At 40.5% G+C, this 20,642-nt stretch overlaps 1 protein-coding gene across 1 annotated transcript in view; it reads right to left on the bottom strand.

Annotated features, from left to right (window-relative positions):
• CTNND2 (catenin delta 2) overlaps window positions 1-20,642 on the bottom strand; it is a 257,170-nt gene that overhangs the window by 109,600 nt on the left and 126,928 nt on the right. The window contains exon 6 of the mRNA XM_027125377.1: window positions 10,469-10,642. Within this exon, the coding sequence (XP_026981178.1) occupies window positions 10,469-10,642 (174 nt within the window). The remainder of the gene's footprint in view (window positions 1-10,468; window positions 10,643-20,642) is intronic.

Here is a 20,642-nt window from a genome sequence, read left to right on the forward strand (position 1 = left end):
AAGAGGGGAGGGGGGAGGAGGAGAAGAGGGGAGGGGGGAGGAGGAGAAGAGGGGAGGGGGAGGAGGAGAAGAGGGGAGGGGGGAGGAGGAGAAGAGGTGGGGAGGAGGAGAAGAGGGGAGGAGGAGGAGGAGGAGGAAGCTCTGGTCCAGGAGAAAACAGCACAGAAACAGGACCCAAATTGTTCCTGGTGAGATGCTTTCCCAATGAGGACCTCCAGAAAGTTATGATCCCTCAAAATGATCTCAGCTAAGACACACCTAACACTTAGACCTGTACTAACTCATTTAGTCCTCATCTCACCCCTATGCAGTGGGCACTGCTGTTATTCACATTAGACAGATGAGAAAAGGTCACACGTTGTAGATGCTCAGCCAGGTCTTGAACCCAGGGAGCAGTGCCTCAGAGTTGGTGTGATTGACCACCACTCTCATATGCTTCTCAGAAACACAGGATAAGTTAGACAATCTGCACTTATAGTTGATCTGATCCCTTACAAATTCACCAATTCACTTTGGCATAACAATTCATGTTATTATTTTAGTCTTCCAAAAACCCATCTGGCACTCCTCTAAACTCCCGAGTTAAAGGGCCTTCTAGTACTGTCAATGGAGCTACTGGACGTTTCAATCTGTTCTTGAGAACTACCTGCCAGGATTTAGCAAATCTGAGAAAAGAAGTCATGTATAATTGGAACGACAATGAGAAAGGCCTTGTGTCAGGAAAGGATGTCTTCTATTTGCATGTGATGGGACAACAATTTGAAATAATAAATGCTGTTTCTTCTCCTCCTTGCCCATGGCTCTTCCTGGAGAGAGGCTCCACCATGATTTGGTCCAATGAGGTGATGTCAGGATGGGACAGATAACAAAGCAGCAAACAGTGTTTAAGGGTAGAAAGCACAGATGCAGGTGAAAGATGGGATAGACTTGAAAGGGAATGAGAATAGACAGAAAATATTATGACCCCTCCTCAGATCCCACACAGAGCTTCCTAGCAGGGGAGAGAAAGGATCCAGGTTGGGGAGGAAGTGAGAGATGTAAAAGTATCTTTGGGGTCTGCCACCTGAAGTGCCCCTGGACAGGTCCTCCTCAGTGTGAGAGGCTGGTGATAAAAGCCCTTGGGAGACAGAAGAGCAGAGAGTCGACAGAAGCTCTGCTGCCCTTCCTGGACCTCAGTGCTGGTTGCACAAGACTCAGGAAGTCCCGCCATGAACCATCACGGAGCAGGGGTCGCACAGTAGGAATGGCAACAGGACTTGCTGGGCAGAAGAGGATTCCTGTGGCCCCAGTGTGGCACGGGGTAGCCCCTGAGTGTTTCTGTGGTCTTGAGTGGGTGGGCTGTGTAAGTTAGCCAGGAAAAAAGGCTAAGGATCCAGGGCTGCAGAAGGGTTAGTTGGCCAGGAGGTTGGGATGCATCAGAATGGCAGGCATGGACTGTGCCTGCATCTCAAGGAAGCTGAACAGTGAGGAAGGCAGGTGTGGGCCAGGAGAGCACCTTGGACCAGAGACGGTCCAATCTCCAATTGCCCTGTCCCAGCTGGGAAATCAATAGGACAAGGAGGCTTGTCCTGGGCAAGAGGCAGCACAGGAGAGAAATGATTCCAGACAGAAATGAATACCCAATCTCCATCCCCCACAGGGATACGAATGCCTGTAAGACCCCTAAGCTTAGCAGCAACCACAGGGGGGCAGGAGAAGATGAAGGAAGACAAGCATAAATGTGGCCAAGTGTTAAACCTTGAGGGACTGGGAAATAGCTGAATTTGATTGAGTTTGCTAGAAGTGTCTAGATTTGTGACTTTTTTTTCTTTTTGCATCAGGCAAAACGAGGGCTCCAGGTGAGTTTCGAAAGAGAACATTCCTGGTTGTGGATCTGCGCTCTTTTTCTGCTTCTCGCTAGCGGATGATGACCCTAAGAGTAGCCTTGGAAGATCACATCTTTACCACACCTTGAAGATGGCAGAACAGCTGTCAGCCTGGGTGAAATAATTCATGGAGGGGAGCTTCCCTCCTCACGCACCTTCCCTTACCTGTTACACCAGAGAAAATAGCTTCTAACTCCTATCTCATTTGAGACCTTGCATATATGGGGGTCTCTTTGTTACAGCAGCTAGAATTTCTCTAACTAATGAGATGTGCTAGTGTGTTAAAATGAACTGTAATCATTGACTCCTAGCCCTAGGTTTTAACTAGTGATGTTGGAAGTGGGGTTCCTCATCCCTGACCTCTTCCTTGTAAAAATGACCCCTGGGACACCCTTTTGCCTTGTGTGTGTGTGTGTGTATATGTGTGTGCGTATATATATATGTGCGTGTGTGTGTATATATATGTATGTATACACCTTGTGTATATACTCCTATTATAGCATCTATCATGTTTTTTTCTGGGCTTTTTGTTTACATGTTTATTATCGGTACCTGAGGGAAGTTACAAAGTCACATTCATCTCTTTATGTCAGCTGTCTTCTAATTTCTGGCTCACAGCTGGAGAGTAACAATGTTTAACTGGTGAAAGAAAATGTCAGGTTGATTTCTAGTACCACGTGTGTATTACTTAAGAACAGCATTCTGCACTGAAAGGCACTAGATAAAAAGGATCAAAGCCATGGCAATTAGCTAGGATCAGCAAGTTCCAACCACTTCCACAAAAGTGTAATCAGGGTTTGAAGAGATCGTATATTTCTTTGGGAGTCTCTCCTAGAGCCAGACTCATCCCTCAATTCTGCGTGTGGGAACAGAACTTTTGATGCAGGGCTTATGAATATTTGCTTGCCCTCAGTGCCGGAAGAACACAATACTGAGTGGCATGTCCTGGGCCACCACAGCTCTGATCATGCTGGGACAGTTAAAATGAAGTTTCCACATTAGAATTCCTCTGTGTCCCCACTGCTCAGGTAATTAACCATGCCGGCTTCCAGGGTAGCCCATGTCTTAAACTGGGCTCAGAAAGGATTTCTTTTACAGTTTTACAGCTGCTCTAGGAATCCTGGGAATTTCCTATAGAGACAGGTTGTACCGGCTAGATACCAAACCAAAATCAACTTTAAAGATGCTGCCTCACTGTCTTCTCACTAATATTATTGCTGGTGAAAAATCAGCTGTCATCCTTATTTTTGTATGGAACATGTCTTTTGTCCTCTGGTTGCTTTTTGTTTTTGGCTGTACGCGGGCCTCTCACTGTTGTGGCCTCTCCCGTTGCGGAGCACAGGCTCCGGACGCGCAGGCTCAGCTGCCATGGCTCACGGGCCCAGCCGCTCCGCGGCATGTGGGATCTTCCCAGACCGGGGCACGAACCCGTGTCCCCTGCATTGGCAGGCGGACTCTCAACCACTGTGCCACCAGGGAAGCGCCTCTGGCTGCTTTTAAGATTTTCTCTTTATTACTGATTTTGAGCCATTTGTTTACGAAGCACCTTGGTATAGTTTCATCATGTTTCTTGGGCTTGGGGTTCCTTGAGCTGCTTGGATATGTGAGTTTGTGGTTTTCATTAAATTTGAAAAATTTGGAACCATTTGGAAGATTTTCAACCATTATTTCTTCAAATTTTTTTTTCTGTTTTCTTTCCCCTTTCTCTCTCCTCTCCTCTGGAAATTCTAATGGCACATATATTAGGCCACTTGAGGCTCACTGATGATCTGTAGGGTTTTTTTTAATCTCTCTGCATTTCGTCTTGTATAGTTTCCACTGCCATCTTTAAACTCATTAATCTTTCTTCAGCAATGTCTAACCTGCTGTTAATCCCATTCCATGTGTTTTTTTTTTTTTTTTTTCATTTCAGACAGTTTATTTTCAACTCTAGACATTTTATTTGGGCCTGTTATATATTTTCCATGACTCTAATGAACTTTTTGAACACATGTAGTAGAGTTACAATAACTGCTTGCCTGCTATTTTTAACATCTTTGTTGGCTCTGAATTGGTTTTGAATGGTGGATTTTTCTCCTCATTACGAGTCACATTTTCCTGTTTATTTGCTTGTAGGGTTATTTTCAATTGGATGCCAGACATTATTAATTTTAATGCAATGGGTGCTGGATATTTTTGTACTCCTATAGGTATTTTTAAACTTTATTCAAGGATGTAGTTAATTTACTTGGAAACTATTGATTCTTCTGGGTCTTACTTTTAAGATTTGATAGGAAAGACTAGAGCATATTCAGTCCAGGGCTAATTATACCTCAATACTGAGGCAAGACCTGAGAGTATTCTTCCCAGTGATCCATGAATTATGAGGTTTTCCTATCTGGCACTTGGAAATGCACATTATGCCCATTCCTGTGTAAGTGCCAAGTTTCATTCTGTCTAATCATTTCAGAAGGTTGTTTCTTCAGCCTTGGATACTTCTCTCACATGCATGCACTGGCAAATCTCTGCTGAATATCTGAGGGAGATCCTTTGCATATTTCTAGGGTTCTTTCTATGAGTGGCTTTCTCCTCTTTGGTGCTCTGTCCTATAAGCTCTAGTCACCTTGGTCTCCCTAGATACTCAGTTCCATCTCCTTAGCTCAGAGAGTCTGCTGAGCTCCTCCTGGGTTCCTAATCTTTGTGCTGTGGTCTGGAAACTCTCTCAAGACAGTGAGCTGGGACAATCACAGGGCTCACCTTGTTTATTTCCTGTTTCTCAGAGATCAGTTTCTTCATTGACTAATGCTTAGTGTTTTAACAACCATTGTTTCATATATTTCTCTGGCTTGTTGCTATTGTTGTTGTTATTATTACTACTTAAAGGAACTTGGTGCTCCATCTTGGCCTCTTCGGTGGAAGTGGAAATCCCTCAGCTTTAGCTGTTTCTACAGTTTCTGAATGTAATTCTGTAACTTAGCATTTTGCTGTTCAATGACAATGATGAAAGTAGAGACAAACTATCTAAAAATGGGCTTACTCTCTAGTCAGTTTGAATGCATGTGGCATTTCTAATACAGGTGCAGCCCTCGGCATCAATACTACTTACTGGGGTCTTAGAAGTAACCACTAAATATTGTGGGATTAGAACCAATGACCTGGTGGTGACCCTGGCTCCTCTCTATCTCCTCCTGAGGTTGGGCCCATCCTCATTCTGCCTCAGGCTGGGCATCAGGTCCAATTCAATGTGTTGTCTCTAGGAGCCTGCTGATTGGGCTGAGTCCTCAGATAACCTCTGTGTTTATTTTGGCCCCATTTCTAACCCATTAGGCATGATGCTACATGTCCCATTTTCATCATGATCTTTCACCACCCTGTTTCTTTGCATTTAAACCTTATGCTTTACATCACACTGTTAACTAGGACAAAGACCTTTGTCTTAGATGTTAAACCACGATTTTTACTTTTATTTCTTGCACTCCACTCATCTGCCCTGGTTCACTTTTAATGATACACTAATTGCTAAGCTGAACTAAATTCAATGCCTTCAAAGCATTGCCCCTGTCCTTAGGAACAAGTCTCAAATTTCCCATTTCTCTTATTTTTTATTCATATGTGCCACATGGCCAGAGATTCTGTTTCCTTCTCAGTAAATCTACATTCCTATCATGTTACTTCATTAAATATTAACAGATTAATATCCAAGTATCTCTTTATTCCATCTTACTTTAAACATAAATGGGCAACTAATAGACTCTCTGAGAATAGTCACATTTTAGGGAGAAAACTGACCATACAAAGATATCTAAAATGTTTGACTTAATAGCAAGTACACATGTATTTCTACAGTTCTAATCCTGAGTTTTCAGAGAGTTCAGTTACAATAAAAATAACCCATAAATGGGAGTTGAAAGAGCATTCATTCACATTTTGGAACTCCTCAAACTACTGTAACCGACTGTTTTAATATTCTGTGACAAACAAAATCGTTTTACTGTAAATGAGAAAAACGTAACCGAAGTCCATGTTAGCTAATAAAATCACTTCACTTTGCTTCTGCCATTACGTTTTCCTGATGTTTGTAAACCGAGTAATGAGTGTTTTAAAGTTTAAAAAGTATTTGGGCCATTATGAAGATCTAGCTTGCTAGTCAATTTGTCACTGAAAAAGAGTGTGCACGATCGTCCCATAAAGAGAAGTTATTGTTTCAGATGATGAGGTCTATAAAAAGCTCTCTCCATGCAAAATTCTGGTGTTTTACCTTCACATTTCTGCTTTTGTTTGGGCCATAAACGTTAAGGACACTTAAAAAAACGCCACTAAATTTCAACAGTTGCTATAAAAACACATTCTTAGAACCCTAGCTTTTAGATGGTAATGCTGTCTGCATGAAATTTGATGCTGTTTCTGTGTCTTCAGTCAATCTTTTAATTGCTCAGTTTTTGTTTTCTTTTTTACTTAAATCAAGCTTTTTTAAAGTAAGGATTTCTTTGTTTGGTTTTGGTACAATTTATTCTCGATCTTTAAAAAACTGTAACTATTTATCAGTGTTTGCCTTAATGACAATCTTCTCAAATCATTCCTATAGATTATCTATCTTCCCTTCCCACATATTCCCTTGCCATTTAATATGGTACATTAATAAATTATACAAAAGGTGATGATAACATGATTGACCTTTATGCATACTTGTGTATTTGTATTTTGATAAAAAAATTCTTATATAAGTATGTATATTTATAACAATGCACAAATATGTCCTAACGGCCCTTTGCCCTGCCTGAGGACTATTCCATTTGTCTGGAGTTATCAGGAAAGCCAGTGTTTCCTATAAGTAAGGTTGACATCCTGAGACTCAAAATTCTACCTTAGCCATTGGGATAAAAGTCTTTTAAAATGCTTTCTGTCTTCTAAAGTTACTAAAGTAACTTTAGTAATAATTAGTAATAATAATCTAAAGTAATAATTAAACATTTTCTGATAACGGAGGGTCAGCATTATGACCATTCACAATTAGAATAAATGAAACAGCTGAAACCTTGAATGGCCTCTGACATTTTTTTCTTTCTTGCATCTTTGTATTTACTTCTTCTAACTCTTCTATCTTTTCACTTTGCTGTCAGGGTGTCTACTCTACCTTCTTAAGGCAGATCTGTGTGCCTGCTTACAAGAGTAACTCCTTGTATTTTTTAATTTGTTGCTTGAAATCTGATGAGGGCTGGGAAATCTGAGAGTCATAGTTGTTAAATTTTGTCTAAAGTACAGAACAGCTTTTGTGATGTTGATTTCAGCTGTTCCAGACCATTCTGCCTCTTTCTCAGTGGTCTCTATTAGTAATAGAAAAATTTACCAAATCAGTGCATCTGGATATGTGGGGATAAATGTCATACTGGGGATAACTGCGAACTAATGTTCAGGGTTATGCACTGAAAACAGTCAGCAAGATGTTATTGTTAGAAAATACTGAGAATTTTTATCAGACTTCTTCCATAATTCTCATTATATAACCCAAAGTAGGAGAGAATTTTTGAATATCAAAATAGTATAAATCAGTATAAAATAAATTAGTATAAAATAGTATAAACTATAAATTTATTGTTTTATTACTCTAAACACCTAAAGACCCAGACTTATCTCAGCAGCTTTCCCAGCAGACCTGGCTACCTTGAGATACAGAGCCTGTATCTTTAATTACCAATTTAAACAGCAAGTCCAATACTGCAGCAGGAATTGTGGAACTGGGCAATGATATCAAAATCTGCATCCTGAAAAGCACTGATGAGTCTGGAAACTGGAATGAAAATAGTTCTCCCCAAACTCCTCCTTTCTATCAATTTTAGACTGTACTGACTACATGTTCCCATCTGAATCAAAGGACCAAATAAAGAATCATAAAGTGTGACCATTTGAAGATGGCCTGGCCACAATATGTGCTATTAACTGCTTAGTGACTGATAGATGTTTATAAATATAAAAGACTGTTATCCACAAGAAAGACATCTGGACATAGACACGAGTTCAGTTAAAAGCTTGTGTCTGAGCATTATTGCTCAGCCAAGCATAGGGCTGAGCAGTGGGGTACAAAGAAATAAATGGAATGGGTTTCTGCCCTTAGAAGCCTTATAGACCAGATTGTCTTCTAGAGGACATTCTTAGTAACTCAACAAGGACTCACATGAATAAATGAATGATTAGTGACACTGATCCTTGAATGTGGTGTTGAGATGTGGCACAGTCTTGGTATGTAACATGTCTTTTTTCTCTGGCTGCTTTTAAGATTATCTCTTTACTACTGATTTTGAGCAACTTGATTATAATGTAACTTGGGATAACCTTTCATGTTTCTCTTAGAGTTTCTTGAGTTGCTTAGATGTGTGAGCTTGCGGTTTTCAGTAAATTTGGAAAGTGTTCAACATTACTTCTTCAAATAGTTTTTTCTGTTCTCTTCCTCCTTTCTCTCTTGTTTTGTTTGGTTCTCCATTTACACATCAGGTCACTTGAAGCTCACTGATGAACTGTCAATTTTTTTTTTCTTTTTCCTCTGTGTTTCATTTTGTATAGTTTCCAGTTGCTATCTTTCAGTTCACTAATCTTTTCTTCTGCAATGTCTAATCTGCTGTTGATTCCATTCCATGTATTTTTCATTCCAGATGTTGTTTTCAACTCCAGAAGTTTTATTTGTATCTTTATAAATTTTCCATGTTTCCAGTTAACTTTTTCAGCACATGGAACATAGAGTTTAACTTTTAAAGCAAAGGTGGAAGACTTACATTCAAAATCCTCTAGAGCTCAAAGACATTTCTTCATTTTTAACTTGTTCTTATAAAAACCTAAGTGTTTCTCAAGTAAAGCAATAATTCATTAAAAAAAAAATCAAGAGATGGCAAACTTGATTTGCCACTATCTAGATGGCTTTGCATTTCAGGTCAGACTCAGGCCTGGAACCTGGAGCTTCTCTTCCCATCCCCTTCTAGTCCATCTTCCAAAGCCAGGGAGCTGGGTGGGGACTTGCAGCAACTTAGTGCTCTTGGGTATATACAGTGACAAACCCTTAGCTTATGACATCCTGCATCTTTGCATCTAGTGTTGCGACTGATCTGCATGATGTGGGGTGAAGCCGCCACGATCTCCTCTGCTTAAAGACGATGCATCTGAGAAACACTGAGGTGCTTTAATTTTCCCAGGACCACAAAGCTTAGAAAAGTTAGAGCCTAGGTTTGAATTGTGATCTGAGTTGAAGCCTCCTAACTTTAGAGGGAAGTTAATGCTAAGGGCAAGTTCAAGGAAGTGACTTCCATTACTATCTCTTTCCTACTTATGCAAGGCTATACTCTGTCATTCTTCTTGGTGAGACTCTACATTTGAAGATTTTCTCTTGTTGAAAGCAAGAGACAAGTTCACCTCAAGTTCATCCCAAACTGAATTCTTAAGGTACAGCATTAGTGATGCCTTATGGGCAGGGAGGGAAAGGGATAATTATGTTCATTCCTAAGACTCTCAAGCGAAGAGGTGAGCCTGCCATGCATGAGTAAGTAGCCAGCTCCTGGGAAGTATCATCAGGGTCTGGGTCCCAAGAGCTGGGAGGTCACATCCAAGAAAGAAAATGCTGCAGCTGACACTGTAGCCATGGAAAGGAAGATGGCAGAGAGAGACGTGACAAGAGTCAGGTATTGGAAGGTATAATAAGAAGGGAATGTATTATTACACGATACTGAAGCCAATACCTGTGGTACCCATGGTACTGAGCTTCTGAGAGTTATCTGTAGCTATGTGTCTATATTAATATTGTTTTGAAGAAAATGAATGGTAAAGAAAAGATTGATTTATGGATATCCCAACCCCCAGGCATTGATGTTAAATGAATGAGTAATTGAAGGTGGAGGTCTTGATATTTTCCCTACATGCCCTCAGTTCTTCTAAGAGGTTACACTCTATTGTGCGATAAGGCAAGTTAGCCCATGTAACTATTAGTGACCAAACTCAGGAATTCTTTGCTATCGTGAATCCGTTTCTACCCACAAAGAAGGTCATGAAAAATTTTTGGTGAGAACCGACCTGGAACAGTGTGTATTTGTAAAGACCCAGAGAAAAAGACCCTCCTAATCTCTTTCCCAATCATAAAGTTGCTTTACTGTAACCTTTTGCCAAAGATAACTATTATCCTCTGTAATCCCGTAATTTAAAAATGCAAGAGATTCTTTTCCTTTGGGGACAGGACCAGCTACAACATTTCAGGATTCACAGCAGTTTTCATATGACATGTTTGGGTATCAGCTCCCTTAACTGTCAATGACAGTGCTTTGAAAAGTCTCAACATGTCAGTTGCCCCTGAAAATGAAGTAGCTCAGCTACACAAATATAACGGAAAGCATTCATAGCATCTTCAATGACTATACTTACATCTATTCCTCTGTATTTTGTAGCGCTCTTCAACGACCCCTGAGCCCTTAAGAAGAATTTTTAAAAGAAATACCTTTCTAAGTCCAACAGTTCAATGGAACTGGTCTTTCTCTAACATCCTTAGAAACTTTATTAGAATTGCACTTCTCAAAATTGGACTTCTCATATTTCCTAAGGACTTTCTCATCATTCCAGATTTCTTTCTTATTGTAACAAACTCATCATACCTTCCAGCTCCCTGCAGCCAAGTTCTGCAGGGCGCCTGCCGCCCCTTCCAGCGTGTCTGCATTTGAGCACTCAGAGAGCAGTGTGAGGTAGGGTTTGACTATGGATGGGTGCCACAGCATCTGGATCCCTTTTGGTGGTTCTGCACAGTCTGGAAGAGGTCCTACTCCATCCCACTGGTGGAAGAGAAATGAGAGAGTAAACATCTTCAACATCTTTACACTTCCCAGTATTGCCTTCGGCAAACATCAAAGACAAAAACAAAAGCAGGGTGTCATGACGTTTGGTGAGCATCTACTGTAGGTAGGATACTACATCAGCAGTCCAAGGACCACCAAAAATGGGAGAGCCATTCCTACCTACCGAGAGCTTATGATGGAGGGTGGAGGGGGTCGGAGCATGTACATAAGTGAATGTAACTGGCAGTAGAATGGCTAAGCCCTCTGAGAAAAATTCTAGCACACTGCTACAGGAAGGAAGGAGAAGAGATGGGTTAATTTTAATCGGTCAGGGTGGAAGAAAGCTAAACTTCAAGGCATCTTAAGCATACCATAGGCATAGCATAGTAGTTAGTAACTATCAAATGCCTTCACTTCTTATACACAAGTGTTAACTGTGATAAATTCCTATATCACTTGTAAAATACATATTCTGTCATTGCATCTATGGGCATCAAACAAATGACAGAATGGACAAAGGAGAGAAAATTGTTACGGTTTATTACATACATTGACGTGAGCTATAAGCAAATTTTGATCTTATAGAAATTCTGATGTTTGCTTTGAATTGAATCTAATAAATAACAGAATATGTAATTAAAAATTAATTACATATACATTTTAAATTATGGATTATATGCACAAAGGCATATCGGTAGAGTCTTAAAAATGATAGCTATGAAGATCATGTAGCAATTTGGACAAATGTTTATGATAAAAGTTAAATAAAGCAGGATGCAAAGTAGTAGGGGGTTTGTGTTTGATTCTAAATAAAATGCATAGTAAAAAAATGTAATGATAATAAAAATTTATTAATAAAGTGTCTTTCATTTTTTTCTACCTTTCTAATTTTCTGTTTTATTACCCTTATAATTTAAAAATATTAAAAGTTCCACTAATGATTCTGATCTTTGATCACACATTGCCTTTTTCTTTCATTAAAAATAAAGGTAATGAGTATAATGAGGGTAGAAATAAAGTAATAAGTGTAGAAAAAATACTCCCATATTCATTTTTGAGAAAAATCATAGTAAAACAAAAGAATTACTTTATAGTATCAGAGTGGGAATATTAAGTTATTTAACTGCTTATTGGTGTTTATTAATGATTGCTTAAAACATAATCTAAAAGACATATATATCAATACTAAGCTTTCTCACAGATATTTTATGTATATACATATATGTGCACCTGTGTCCATATATATGTATGTATACCTATGAAAACAAAATTGTATTTCAGAATCTGTGTAAGTTCCCTACTTCTGAAAATTTACCTGGAAGAAAATATAGCTTATGTCCTATCCTCGCAACAAAAATAGAAGTGTTGATAGAAATAATGAAAAGTTGTTTAACAGTCACAAACAATTTCAAGAATTCTATCACTTATTTTCCAAAAGAAAAATTAAAAATTCATGCCTTCTTTTTCTCAGTTATGATACAGCTTAACTCAGTTCAAGGCTAAAGCTCAGAGATGAATGACATCCCATCGACGGGTGACAGCCATCCCATTAAAGGTCATTTTCATTCAGAGTGTCACTCTATCTCAACTTTATAACAAGGACTCTCAATGTGGGGATCTTTCTGTTCTTTCAACCAAAGCCACTTCTAAACCCTTCAAAGCGGACTTTGCACCTGTACACAGCCTATCAATAAAACCAGTCCATCTCTTTTAAATACATAACAAAACAAAATTGAAAGTGAACCAGACTTGTCACATTGCTCCTGCTTCATTATTTGAGACTGGCTCACTGCACCAGATAGAAAGAGAGCACTAGGCTAAGAGAACAGCCCTTTTGTAGATTTGGTGACTTTGATGATGAAACAGGAGTGATATTGTCTTCTCATAGGAAACCAGCTGGGGGTATTGAATCTCTCGGCTAGCTAGTGTAACAGGAAATGCAAAATTATTTCATTTTGTTATCTCCTTAATACTTTTAAGCTATCATTTTCATATAAAGATTTAGATTTCATATAAAGATTTAGAGCCCAACATGGATGGAATTTCCCTCTCATGTAAGAGCCAACATAACAGCGTGAGGTATAGAGAAGTTTTATTTGCACTCTCATTACAAAATGTGACAGAAAAACTGTAGAAAGAGCAAAAAAAAAAAAAAAGCTGTGTTATCATTTGCTGGGTTTCATCTGGTTCTTTTCTTCTAACTTCTGTGCAAATAAAACAGGATAAATGGCTAAATCATTAGATAATTTTCTTCCGTTCTGACACGTGATCTATGTAGCTCTTAAATACCTTTTATTACAATCCTTTCTTAGTGGCTACAGAGAGAATCTGAAGGGAATAAAAGGAAAACTGATGTGAATATGGATAGCCTTTGACGGCAACAAAAGAAGTTCAAAGGGGATTCTCTGCTATTTCAGAACGCTGATGACACCCTGGCACATCGACACAGAAGACAAAGAACTATTTCAAAGCCAGTCAGTGTATCCTGCCTTCATCTGGGTACTTTATTCAAACTTTTATTGAGTTAATAGGGAAAGAAGTATCTATCAACTGTCCATTAAAAAATAGATTTTCATCACCTATAAAAGACCGGAAGTCTTCTTTAAAAGTTGTGCTAACACACCTGAGGTCATGTCGCCTAATCAATCAATACCAACAGGACTACAGGGCAATGGTGACATCAGGATCAGACTGAAGTTGTGAAACAGTTCTGCACGTGAAAACGTTTAATGCCAACCTTCTTCTAGAGTGAGGATCCACGAGAAATCAAGGGATATGCAACTCTTTTACCAAAAAAATGGAAACACATCATTTATAAATTTAAATACAAGATGAATTTATCCTAAAATTTCTTCAAAACTGCCACATGGCTTGAAGACAAGCAGTGGCTAAATCTTTAACACAGTCAAAACACTCATCACACAGCTATTTAGTCCAAAGAACACAGAACTTAAATTTATAAATAAGCCTTATGCAAACTATATTTGTTTTTGACTGTACCTTAAGGGCATATTACCAAAATTTTTCTAAGAACTTGAAATATGAAAATAATATATAAAGAAACAAAATGTTTTCAGGTCAGGAGGGAGAACTTTCTATGTAATAGAGACAAGGCACAACCAACAAAGTATTTCCAGGAAACCAACAGGGGCAATGCTAGCAGAGTATTTTTTGATTATATTGGCTGCATTATTGCCAAGTTGGGACATATAAACACACACACACACACACACACACACACAGAGAAGTGTGTGTGTTTGTATGTCTTCATTTATCAGGTTTAAGTTTAAAAATCAAACAGAAATTAGACAAAGGGAAAGCAAAAGAAAAAGGAGAAAGGCATTTGTGGTTTTAAAAAGTTTTCTGCCAGCACAGGGGAAATGTTGAGTGAAAATATCCCTTCTTCCTCATAGTTTTACTCCTTAGACTTGAGAGTTAAATAAATGTTCCTTAATTTTAAGCACATTTAAAATTTTATCTGTTATATTTTAACGAATAAAACTTGCAAAAGTTCTAACTGTTTTTTTTTTTTTTTTTTTGCGGTACACGGGCCTCTCACTGCTGTGGCCTCTCGCATTGCGGAGCACAGGCTCCGGACGCACAGGCTCAGCGGCCATGGCTCACAACTTCCCAGACCGGGGCACGAACCCGTGTCCCCTGCATCGGCAGGCGGACTCTCAACCACGGCGCCACCAGGGAAGCCCATATTCTTGATTCTTAAAGTTAGTACTTAAATGTTCAAATTATACTTTATGCAGGTCATTCATGTTATTAAATAGGAAAATACCCTGATAATCTCTAGCATTAAAGCTCCTCTTATTCATTGTCTTATTTATAGGAATTGAGAATTTACAAATATACTTCAAGTTTAAGAAGTTAAGGATTGAGTGGGTTATGCCAGAGTATTTTAGATGTTTTCAACAGATAATACTTTGGATTGGGACCTCCCTGGTGGCACAGTGGTTAAGAATCCACCTGCCAATGCAGGAGACACAGGTTCGAGCCCTGGTCCGGGAAGATCCCACATGCCCCGGAGCAACTAAGCCCCTGCACCCCACTACTGAGCCTGTGCTCTAGAGCCCGCGAGCCACAACTACTGAAGCCCACACGCCTAGAGCCCATGCTCCGCAACAAGAGAAGCCACCACAATTAGAAGCCCATGCACCGCAATGAAGAGTAGTCCCTGCTTGCCACAACTAGAGAGAGCCCACACCAGCAGCGAAGATCCAACACATCCAAAAATAAATAAAAAAACAAAAAACAATGTTGGGTGTCTCACCCAAATTCATATGTTAAAGCCTAACCCTTAATGTGATGGTATTTAAAGGCGAGGCCTTTGGGAGGTAATTGGGTTTAGATGAGGTCTTGAGGGTGGGGTCCCTATGATGGTATTAGTATCCTGATAAAGAGATGAAGGGACCAGAGTTTTCTCTTTCTGCCATGTAAGGACACAGCAAGAAGATGGCCATCTGTGAATCAGGAAAGAGGCTCTCAATAGACACCGAATCTGCTGGCCCCTTGGACCTCCAGCCTCCAGAACCGTGAGAAAGAAATATCTGTTTGTGTAAGCCACCTGGTCTAGGGCATTTTGTTACAGCAGCCCGAGCTGAGCAGGACAGTAGTGACAGTAAGCACTAAGAAAGTTTGGTGTCAGTGTTACGAGGACCCTCCAGCTACACCCTGGCTGTCCCGCCCTGGAAGCCCTTTTGGGGCCAGGCTGGCAGCAAAGAAGGAGTGTGTAAGGCAGGATTATGCTGACAGTAGATCACAGAACAAACCAACAGACTGACTTGTCATCCCAAGTAGCACCACATTCACTAACATATTATCAGCACTTTTGTTTTTCAGTTATATATATATATTTTCAGTTATATATATATGTATATTTATCAGACTATTTTCCATTATAGGTTATTACAAGATATTGAACATGGTTCCCTGTGTTATATAGTAAATCCTTATTGCTTATCTATTTTACGTGTAGTATTGATAGCTGGAATCTGTCAATCCCATAGTCCTAATTTATCCCTCTCCTCCTTCCCCCTTTGGTAACCATAAGTTTGTTTTCTATGTCTGTGAGTCTATTTCTGTTTTGTAAATAAGTTCATTTGTATCATTTTTTAAGATTCCACATACAAGTGATATCATATGATACTGGTCTTTCTCTGACTTACTTCACTCAGTATGACAAACTCTAGGTCCATCCATGTTGCTGCAAATGGCATCATTTCCTTCCTTTTTATGCATCAGTACTTTTCTTGACTGGCTTTAAACGTATGACTGTACAACTAATATCAATAAAACAAATAAGTGAACAGTTTATATCATTCACTATCCAAAATTGTTAGAATTGAAAATATGTATTCTCTCTCTGAGAAGGTAGTGCTCAAACATTTTTAAAAAGGAGGAGAATAAGACGCTCCCATGTTAGAAGCCAAGGGTCTGCTGAGATCTGGACACAGTGGTTTTTGATGTAGTCACGGTCAGGGAAGGAGATATATACTGGCCACTGACTGTAAGGAATGCCTGCTTAGGAAGAAAATCAGACAGCTGTGGGAATGGGCTCAATGTGTGGGTTTTTTTTTTTTTTAAAAAAAGCCTTTCTTTAGACTGGCTTTTAATACTTTTACTTCTCCTTAGAGCTTAAATTCTATTTTGAAGATTTCTCTCTTAGCTGGTTTGAGGATGGAATCATGGAAGCCATTTGCTCCTTATATGAAAAGAGAGGTCTGACTTAGGGATAAAAATCAGAAAGTTCAGGGACCTCCCTGGACGTCCAGTGGACTGTGCGATCTCAGTGCAGGGGGTGTGGGTTTGATCCCTCCTCGGGGAACTAAGATCCCACATGCTGCATGGTACCGTCAAAAAAAAAAAAAATCAGAAAGTTCAAAAACCAGAAAGTAAAGATGTCTGTACACTTTACAAAGAGACTGTGTAAATGGATTCTTCAGGGGACGGTGGCCCATGAGATTAATTATTACATTCATAAAAGCCCCTACTGAATGAGAAGAATTAATGAGGGAATTTCAGCTCCTCCCTCTGAAGGAGCTTACAACTACCCCAGTTTCTACTTCCAAGGCGCCGGGTTGGGTACCACGGAGATGCTAACAAGACGTTCTCGCCTACATGGAAGAAGGATTTACATTCTGGGAGGAGCGCTGCTAAAATACACAGCTCCTTCTGTCGCATATGTCACAGCCATTCCAGTCTATGTAAAGAAAAGAGCTTTCGCTGCCGTATCTTTGGAACACAAATAGAAAAGGCCTCTTCACCAGCGGAATGCATCTCTAGTGCCTAAATTTCTCTACCAGCGACAGAGAATGACAGTCAGCATGTGTGCGGGCTCACTTTTCTTTTAAAGGGATTTCAGTGACATAAATGGGCCAGAGGTACTGCAAGGGAAAGGGAGTGGATGTGCAGTGACAGGAAAACAGTCTGATTTTAAAATCCCACTCTTGCCTCCCAGCTGAAGTTACACATCACAGAATGCAGGAAGAGAAAATGGCTCTAAAATGGGAAACTGTCAGGGAATGTTCCTTCATGCAGGGTTTGGGTAAATTAGGCTGCAGCCAGTGCTAAATACTTTGAAGAGCCACAACCTAAACACAGTCCATCCACCGTTGGCCACTGTTGCTTGTTTTGGTCTGAACAGCAGTTACTAATTGATTTTTGCCCTGACCGTGTTTCTTCATCACTTTCAGCTAATGCGGGGAGGGAAGGAGGAAAAGGAGGAGGGCCAGGGAATGGAAGTAATGGTTATTAAGAAAAAAAAACTCCAAGCAACTGTCAAAAGCCAAAAGAGAAATGATTTTTGTGTTGACGCTTGGGAATTTGGAAGGCAAGGGTAGCTCGGGCGTCTGACTTCCCCTGGGATCTGTTCAGAAGCCGTCGACTACAGGGAGGCTGAACCTACGGAAAGAGAGGACAGAGGTGACGGCCAGTGACTCGTATTCATGTGGTACACGTGTCTCCAGGCTCTCCTTGCAAAAGATACGGGGAATTTTGCATTTGAGAGATTAGAAACCTGTCTTAAAGGTGAGATCGGCTATGGTGTTTCCCAAACAAGGCTTCAGAACAAAAGACATTCAGGGACAGACTTGCTGACTCACTTCCATGCCTGTGTGGGCGCACACCCCTCAGGAGAAGGCGGGAGGGAGGCGGGTGATGCTGTGAGCTCCAGACATTGGCACAAGGCGGCCACTGTGTTGTGACCAAAGAGGAGTGTTATCAAGGCTGGTCTGCATCACCGGGCTCGCTCGCCGCTTCCCCAAGTCATCCTGATGGAACCAACTGGAACACTAATAATGCTCACCTAGAATTCTCTCTGCTCCTAACTTCTCATCCACATCTAGGGAAACCTGGGCTATGACTCACCCTACTACCTGCTTTTTCAAGGGACTCTGTCCCTGACTCGCCAACTTCCTTGAGGTAGTCCCGTAGTCTTGCTTGTTTATATCTTTGGTGATACATCCCTCAAAGACAGTCTAATACAGTGGTTTTCAACTGGAGTGATTTTAACACCCAAGGAGATAGTGGGCAATGTCTGGAGACAGTTTTGGTTGTCACAACTAGGGAAAGCGGTGCTATTGATTGGTGTCTACTGGGTAGAAGCCAGTGATGCTGATAAACATCCCACAATGCCCAGGATAGACCGGTAGGCCGGAATTACCCGGCTCCAAATGTCAACAGTGCCAAGGTTGAGAAACCCAGGTCTAGTCTGTAAGATACAGACTATTGACTGATGGTGTGGAGTACCAAATGGTAAAATGTAAACACAAATTAATGAGTCACGAAAAATTGAGCGTTAAGTCTGTAAACCCACTGAAAGTGGAAAAACAGCATTTCTAGGTGATGGGATAAATTTTATATGAGAGGCGCAGAAGAAGGAGAAGCATCTCACTCATTCACAGGGAGTGGCAAAGGACAGTCACTGCACAGAACTGTGCAGCCTTGATCTTTGTGGGCGCATGCAATTTATTGCTTTGAGGACATGAAATAGCATGTCTTGAGTCACCAAGCTCCTGGCATACGGTGAGGTGACAGCAGAGCGAGACTACACTGCTACCAGCCGTGAGGGATGAGTGGCAGCTGAAATCAGCAGATGGTCAGAAAGGAAATGGTATTAAGCCACAAACGAGAAAGTATGGTTACTAATAAGGAAACGGAAACTGCCTGGAAGAAAGAAAAACCACCTGTGATATTAGGAAACGAGGACTTAAAAGCATCAAGCATGTCACAAAGGGGCAGATCCATCAGGTGATAATAAAGCAAATCAAAACGTACTCACACTGTCTGTCACTGCCATCCGGAGTGGTTAAGACAAATTCTGGCTATGTCGCCAGAGCCTGAAAAGCATTCTCTGTAAAAGTAAAACTAGATGTTTTACTTTTAAGAATTTATCCCTGAGAAGTGATTAAGGATATAGGCGAGATTTAACTACACGGATGTTGACTGCAGTTTACATTAGTTAAAATTTGGGAGCAACCTAATTTTCTGCTCATCGGGGACTGGTTCATACAACACGGCAGACCCCTACAGTGGAATTCTTGGTAACCTTTCCATATTCTGGTGTAGATGACTATTTACTGGCAAGGAGAGAGGTCACGCAGAGCCAAGTGATAAAGTGTCTACAACAGCCGGCAGAGCGAGGCAGGGTGGGTGCAGCGCCCACACCTGTCCTTCCCTTCAGTGGTGTGCCAGTCACCTGGCTGCAGGTAATCGGGGGCTACACTGTCTGCAGAGAATTTGCAAACAGCAAAATGGATGAAAGTTGGTCTTTCTTATTACCCTGTGCAGACAATTCTAAACCATTTCAATGATAAAATATCCCTCCTTACTGAGGTAGAGAACTCCTACTGCACCCCATTTGTATGTCACTGTACCCCTTTTCCCTTTGGTTAAGAGAATGCCCAAGGTTCACCTAGGGTCATGGTTGCCCCACAAAAACACTACACATCCCAGTCACCCCTGCAACTCAGGTGCTAATGTGTCCCATCCAGACGGAGAGGGTGTAGGCAACAGTGATGTGTGTGACATTCAGCGGGGGCAGTTCTAGAGGAAAGGGTACTCCCCTCTGTCTTCTTGGCTCCATTTCCTCTCCTGGACTCTGGATACAGAGCCATCTTTGGACCATGAGGAGGAGGGCAGCATCCTAAAGAGGTGAGCATGACAGATCTAAGGAGCCTCCGGAGATTCTGCAGACCAGAGCCGCCAGCAGCGCCGACTTTTACATTAGCGGGAAACACACTTGTCTTCTCTAAGTCACTATGAACTTGGCTGTCCGATGTGGTACCGATGTGTCTTAACTCACACTCCAACCAATATCGTATAATTGTATTTTGAAAGGTTAAACAAAGCTATGCATAAATACAGAGAGAAAGAGATCAGAGAGGATTAGAGGCCCAGGTATAAATTTTTATTGTGGCTCACACTAGAAGGGAAGATGATGGGGGTGTGTGCATTATTTTCTTCTTGTAGCTTATTGCTATTTTACTCGTATATTGTTTACATATTACGTGTGCATGTATTTATTAATATAAATATTTATAAAATTTTTTGAAGTTATTTAAATATTTTTATAGATATAATATTTTTACTTATAATTAATATATATTTTGTCTCAAGGAGAAACTTATTTAAAATTGAAGTAAGTTTAAAATTCAAATCTGCAATGTACTGATTTAAACTAGCAATAAAATTCATTTTTGTGCTTTGGGACACTGATTGCTATTTATTCTCAGAGTCTCACTTCTGGGCCAACAGCACCCATGGGACACAGTGGGCTATGTGTAAGTCTCTTGAGGCGGCCCCCAATCCAAAGTCCTGAAACTCCAAGGACACTTTTCAGGGGATGGGATTTCATGGCATCTAATCCCATTTATGTATGTCACACACTGACATCTTCAGAACTAAGCATCTTTTAGTCTGGTGTGATCAAAGTACTGCTTCTCCAGGGGTACTTTGAGATACACGCATCTACACTTGTTGACATGAACTG

Source organism: Aethalodelphis obliquidens, unplaced genomic scaffold, assembly GCF_003676395.1.
Source record: "Aethalodelphis obliquidens isolate GAN/ISIS:26980383/991018 unplaced genomic scaffold, ASM367639v1 scaffold29, whole genome shotgun sequence".
Lineage (NCBI taxonomy): Eukaryota > Metazoa > Chordata > Mammalia > Artiodactyla > Delphinidae > Aethalodelphis > Aethalodelphis obliquidens.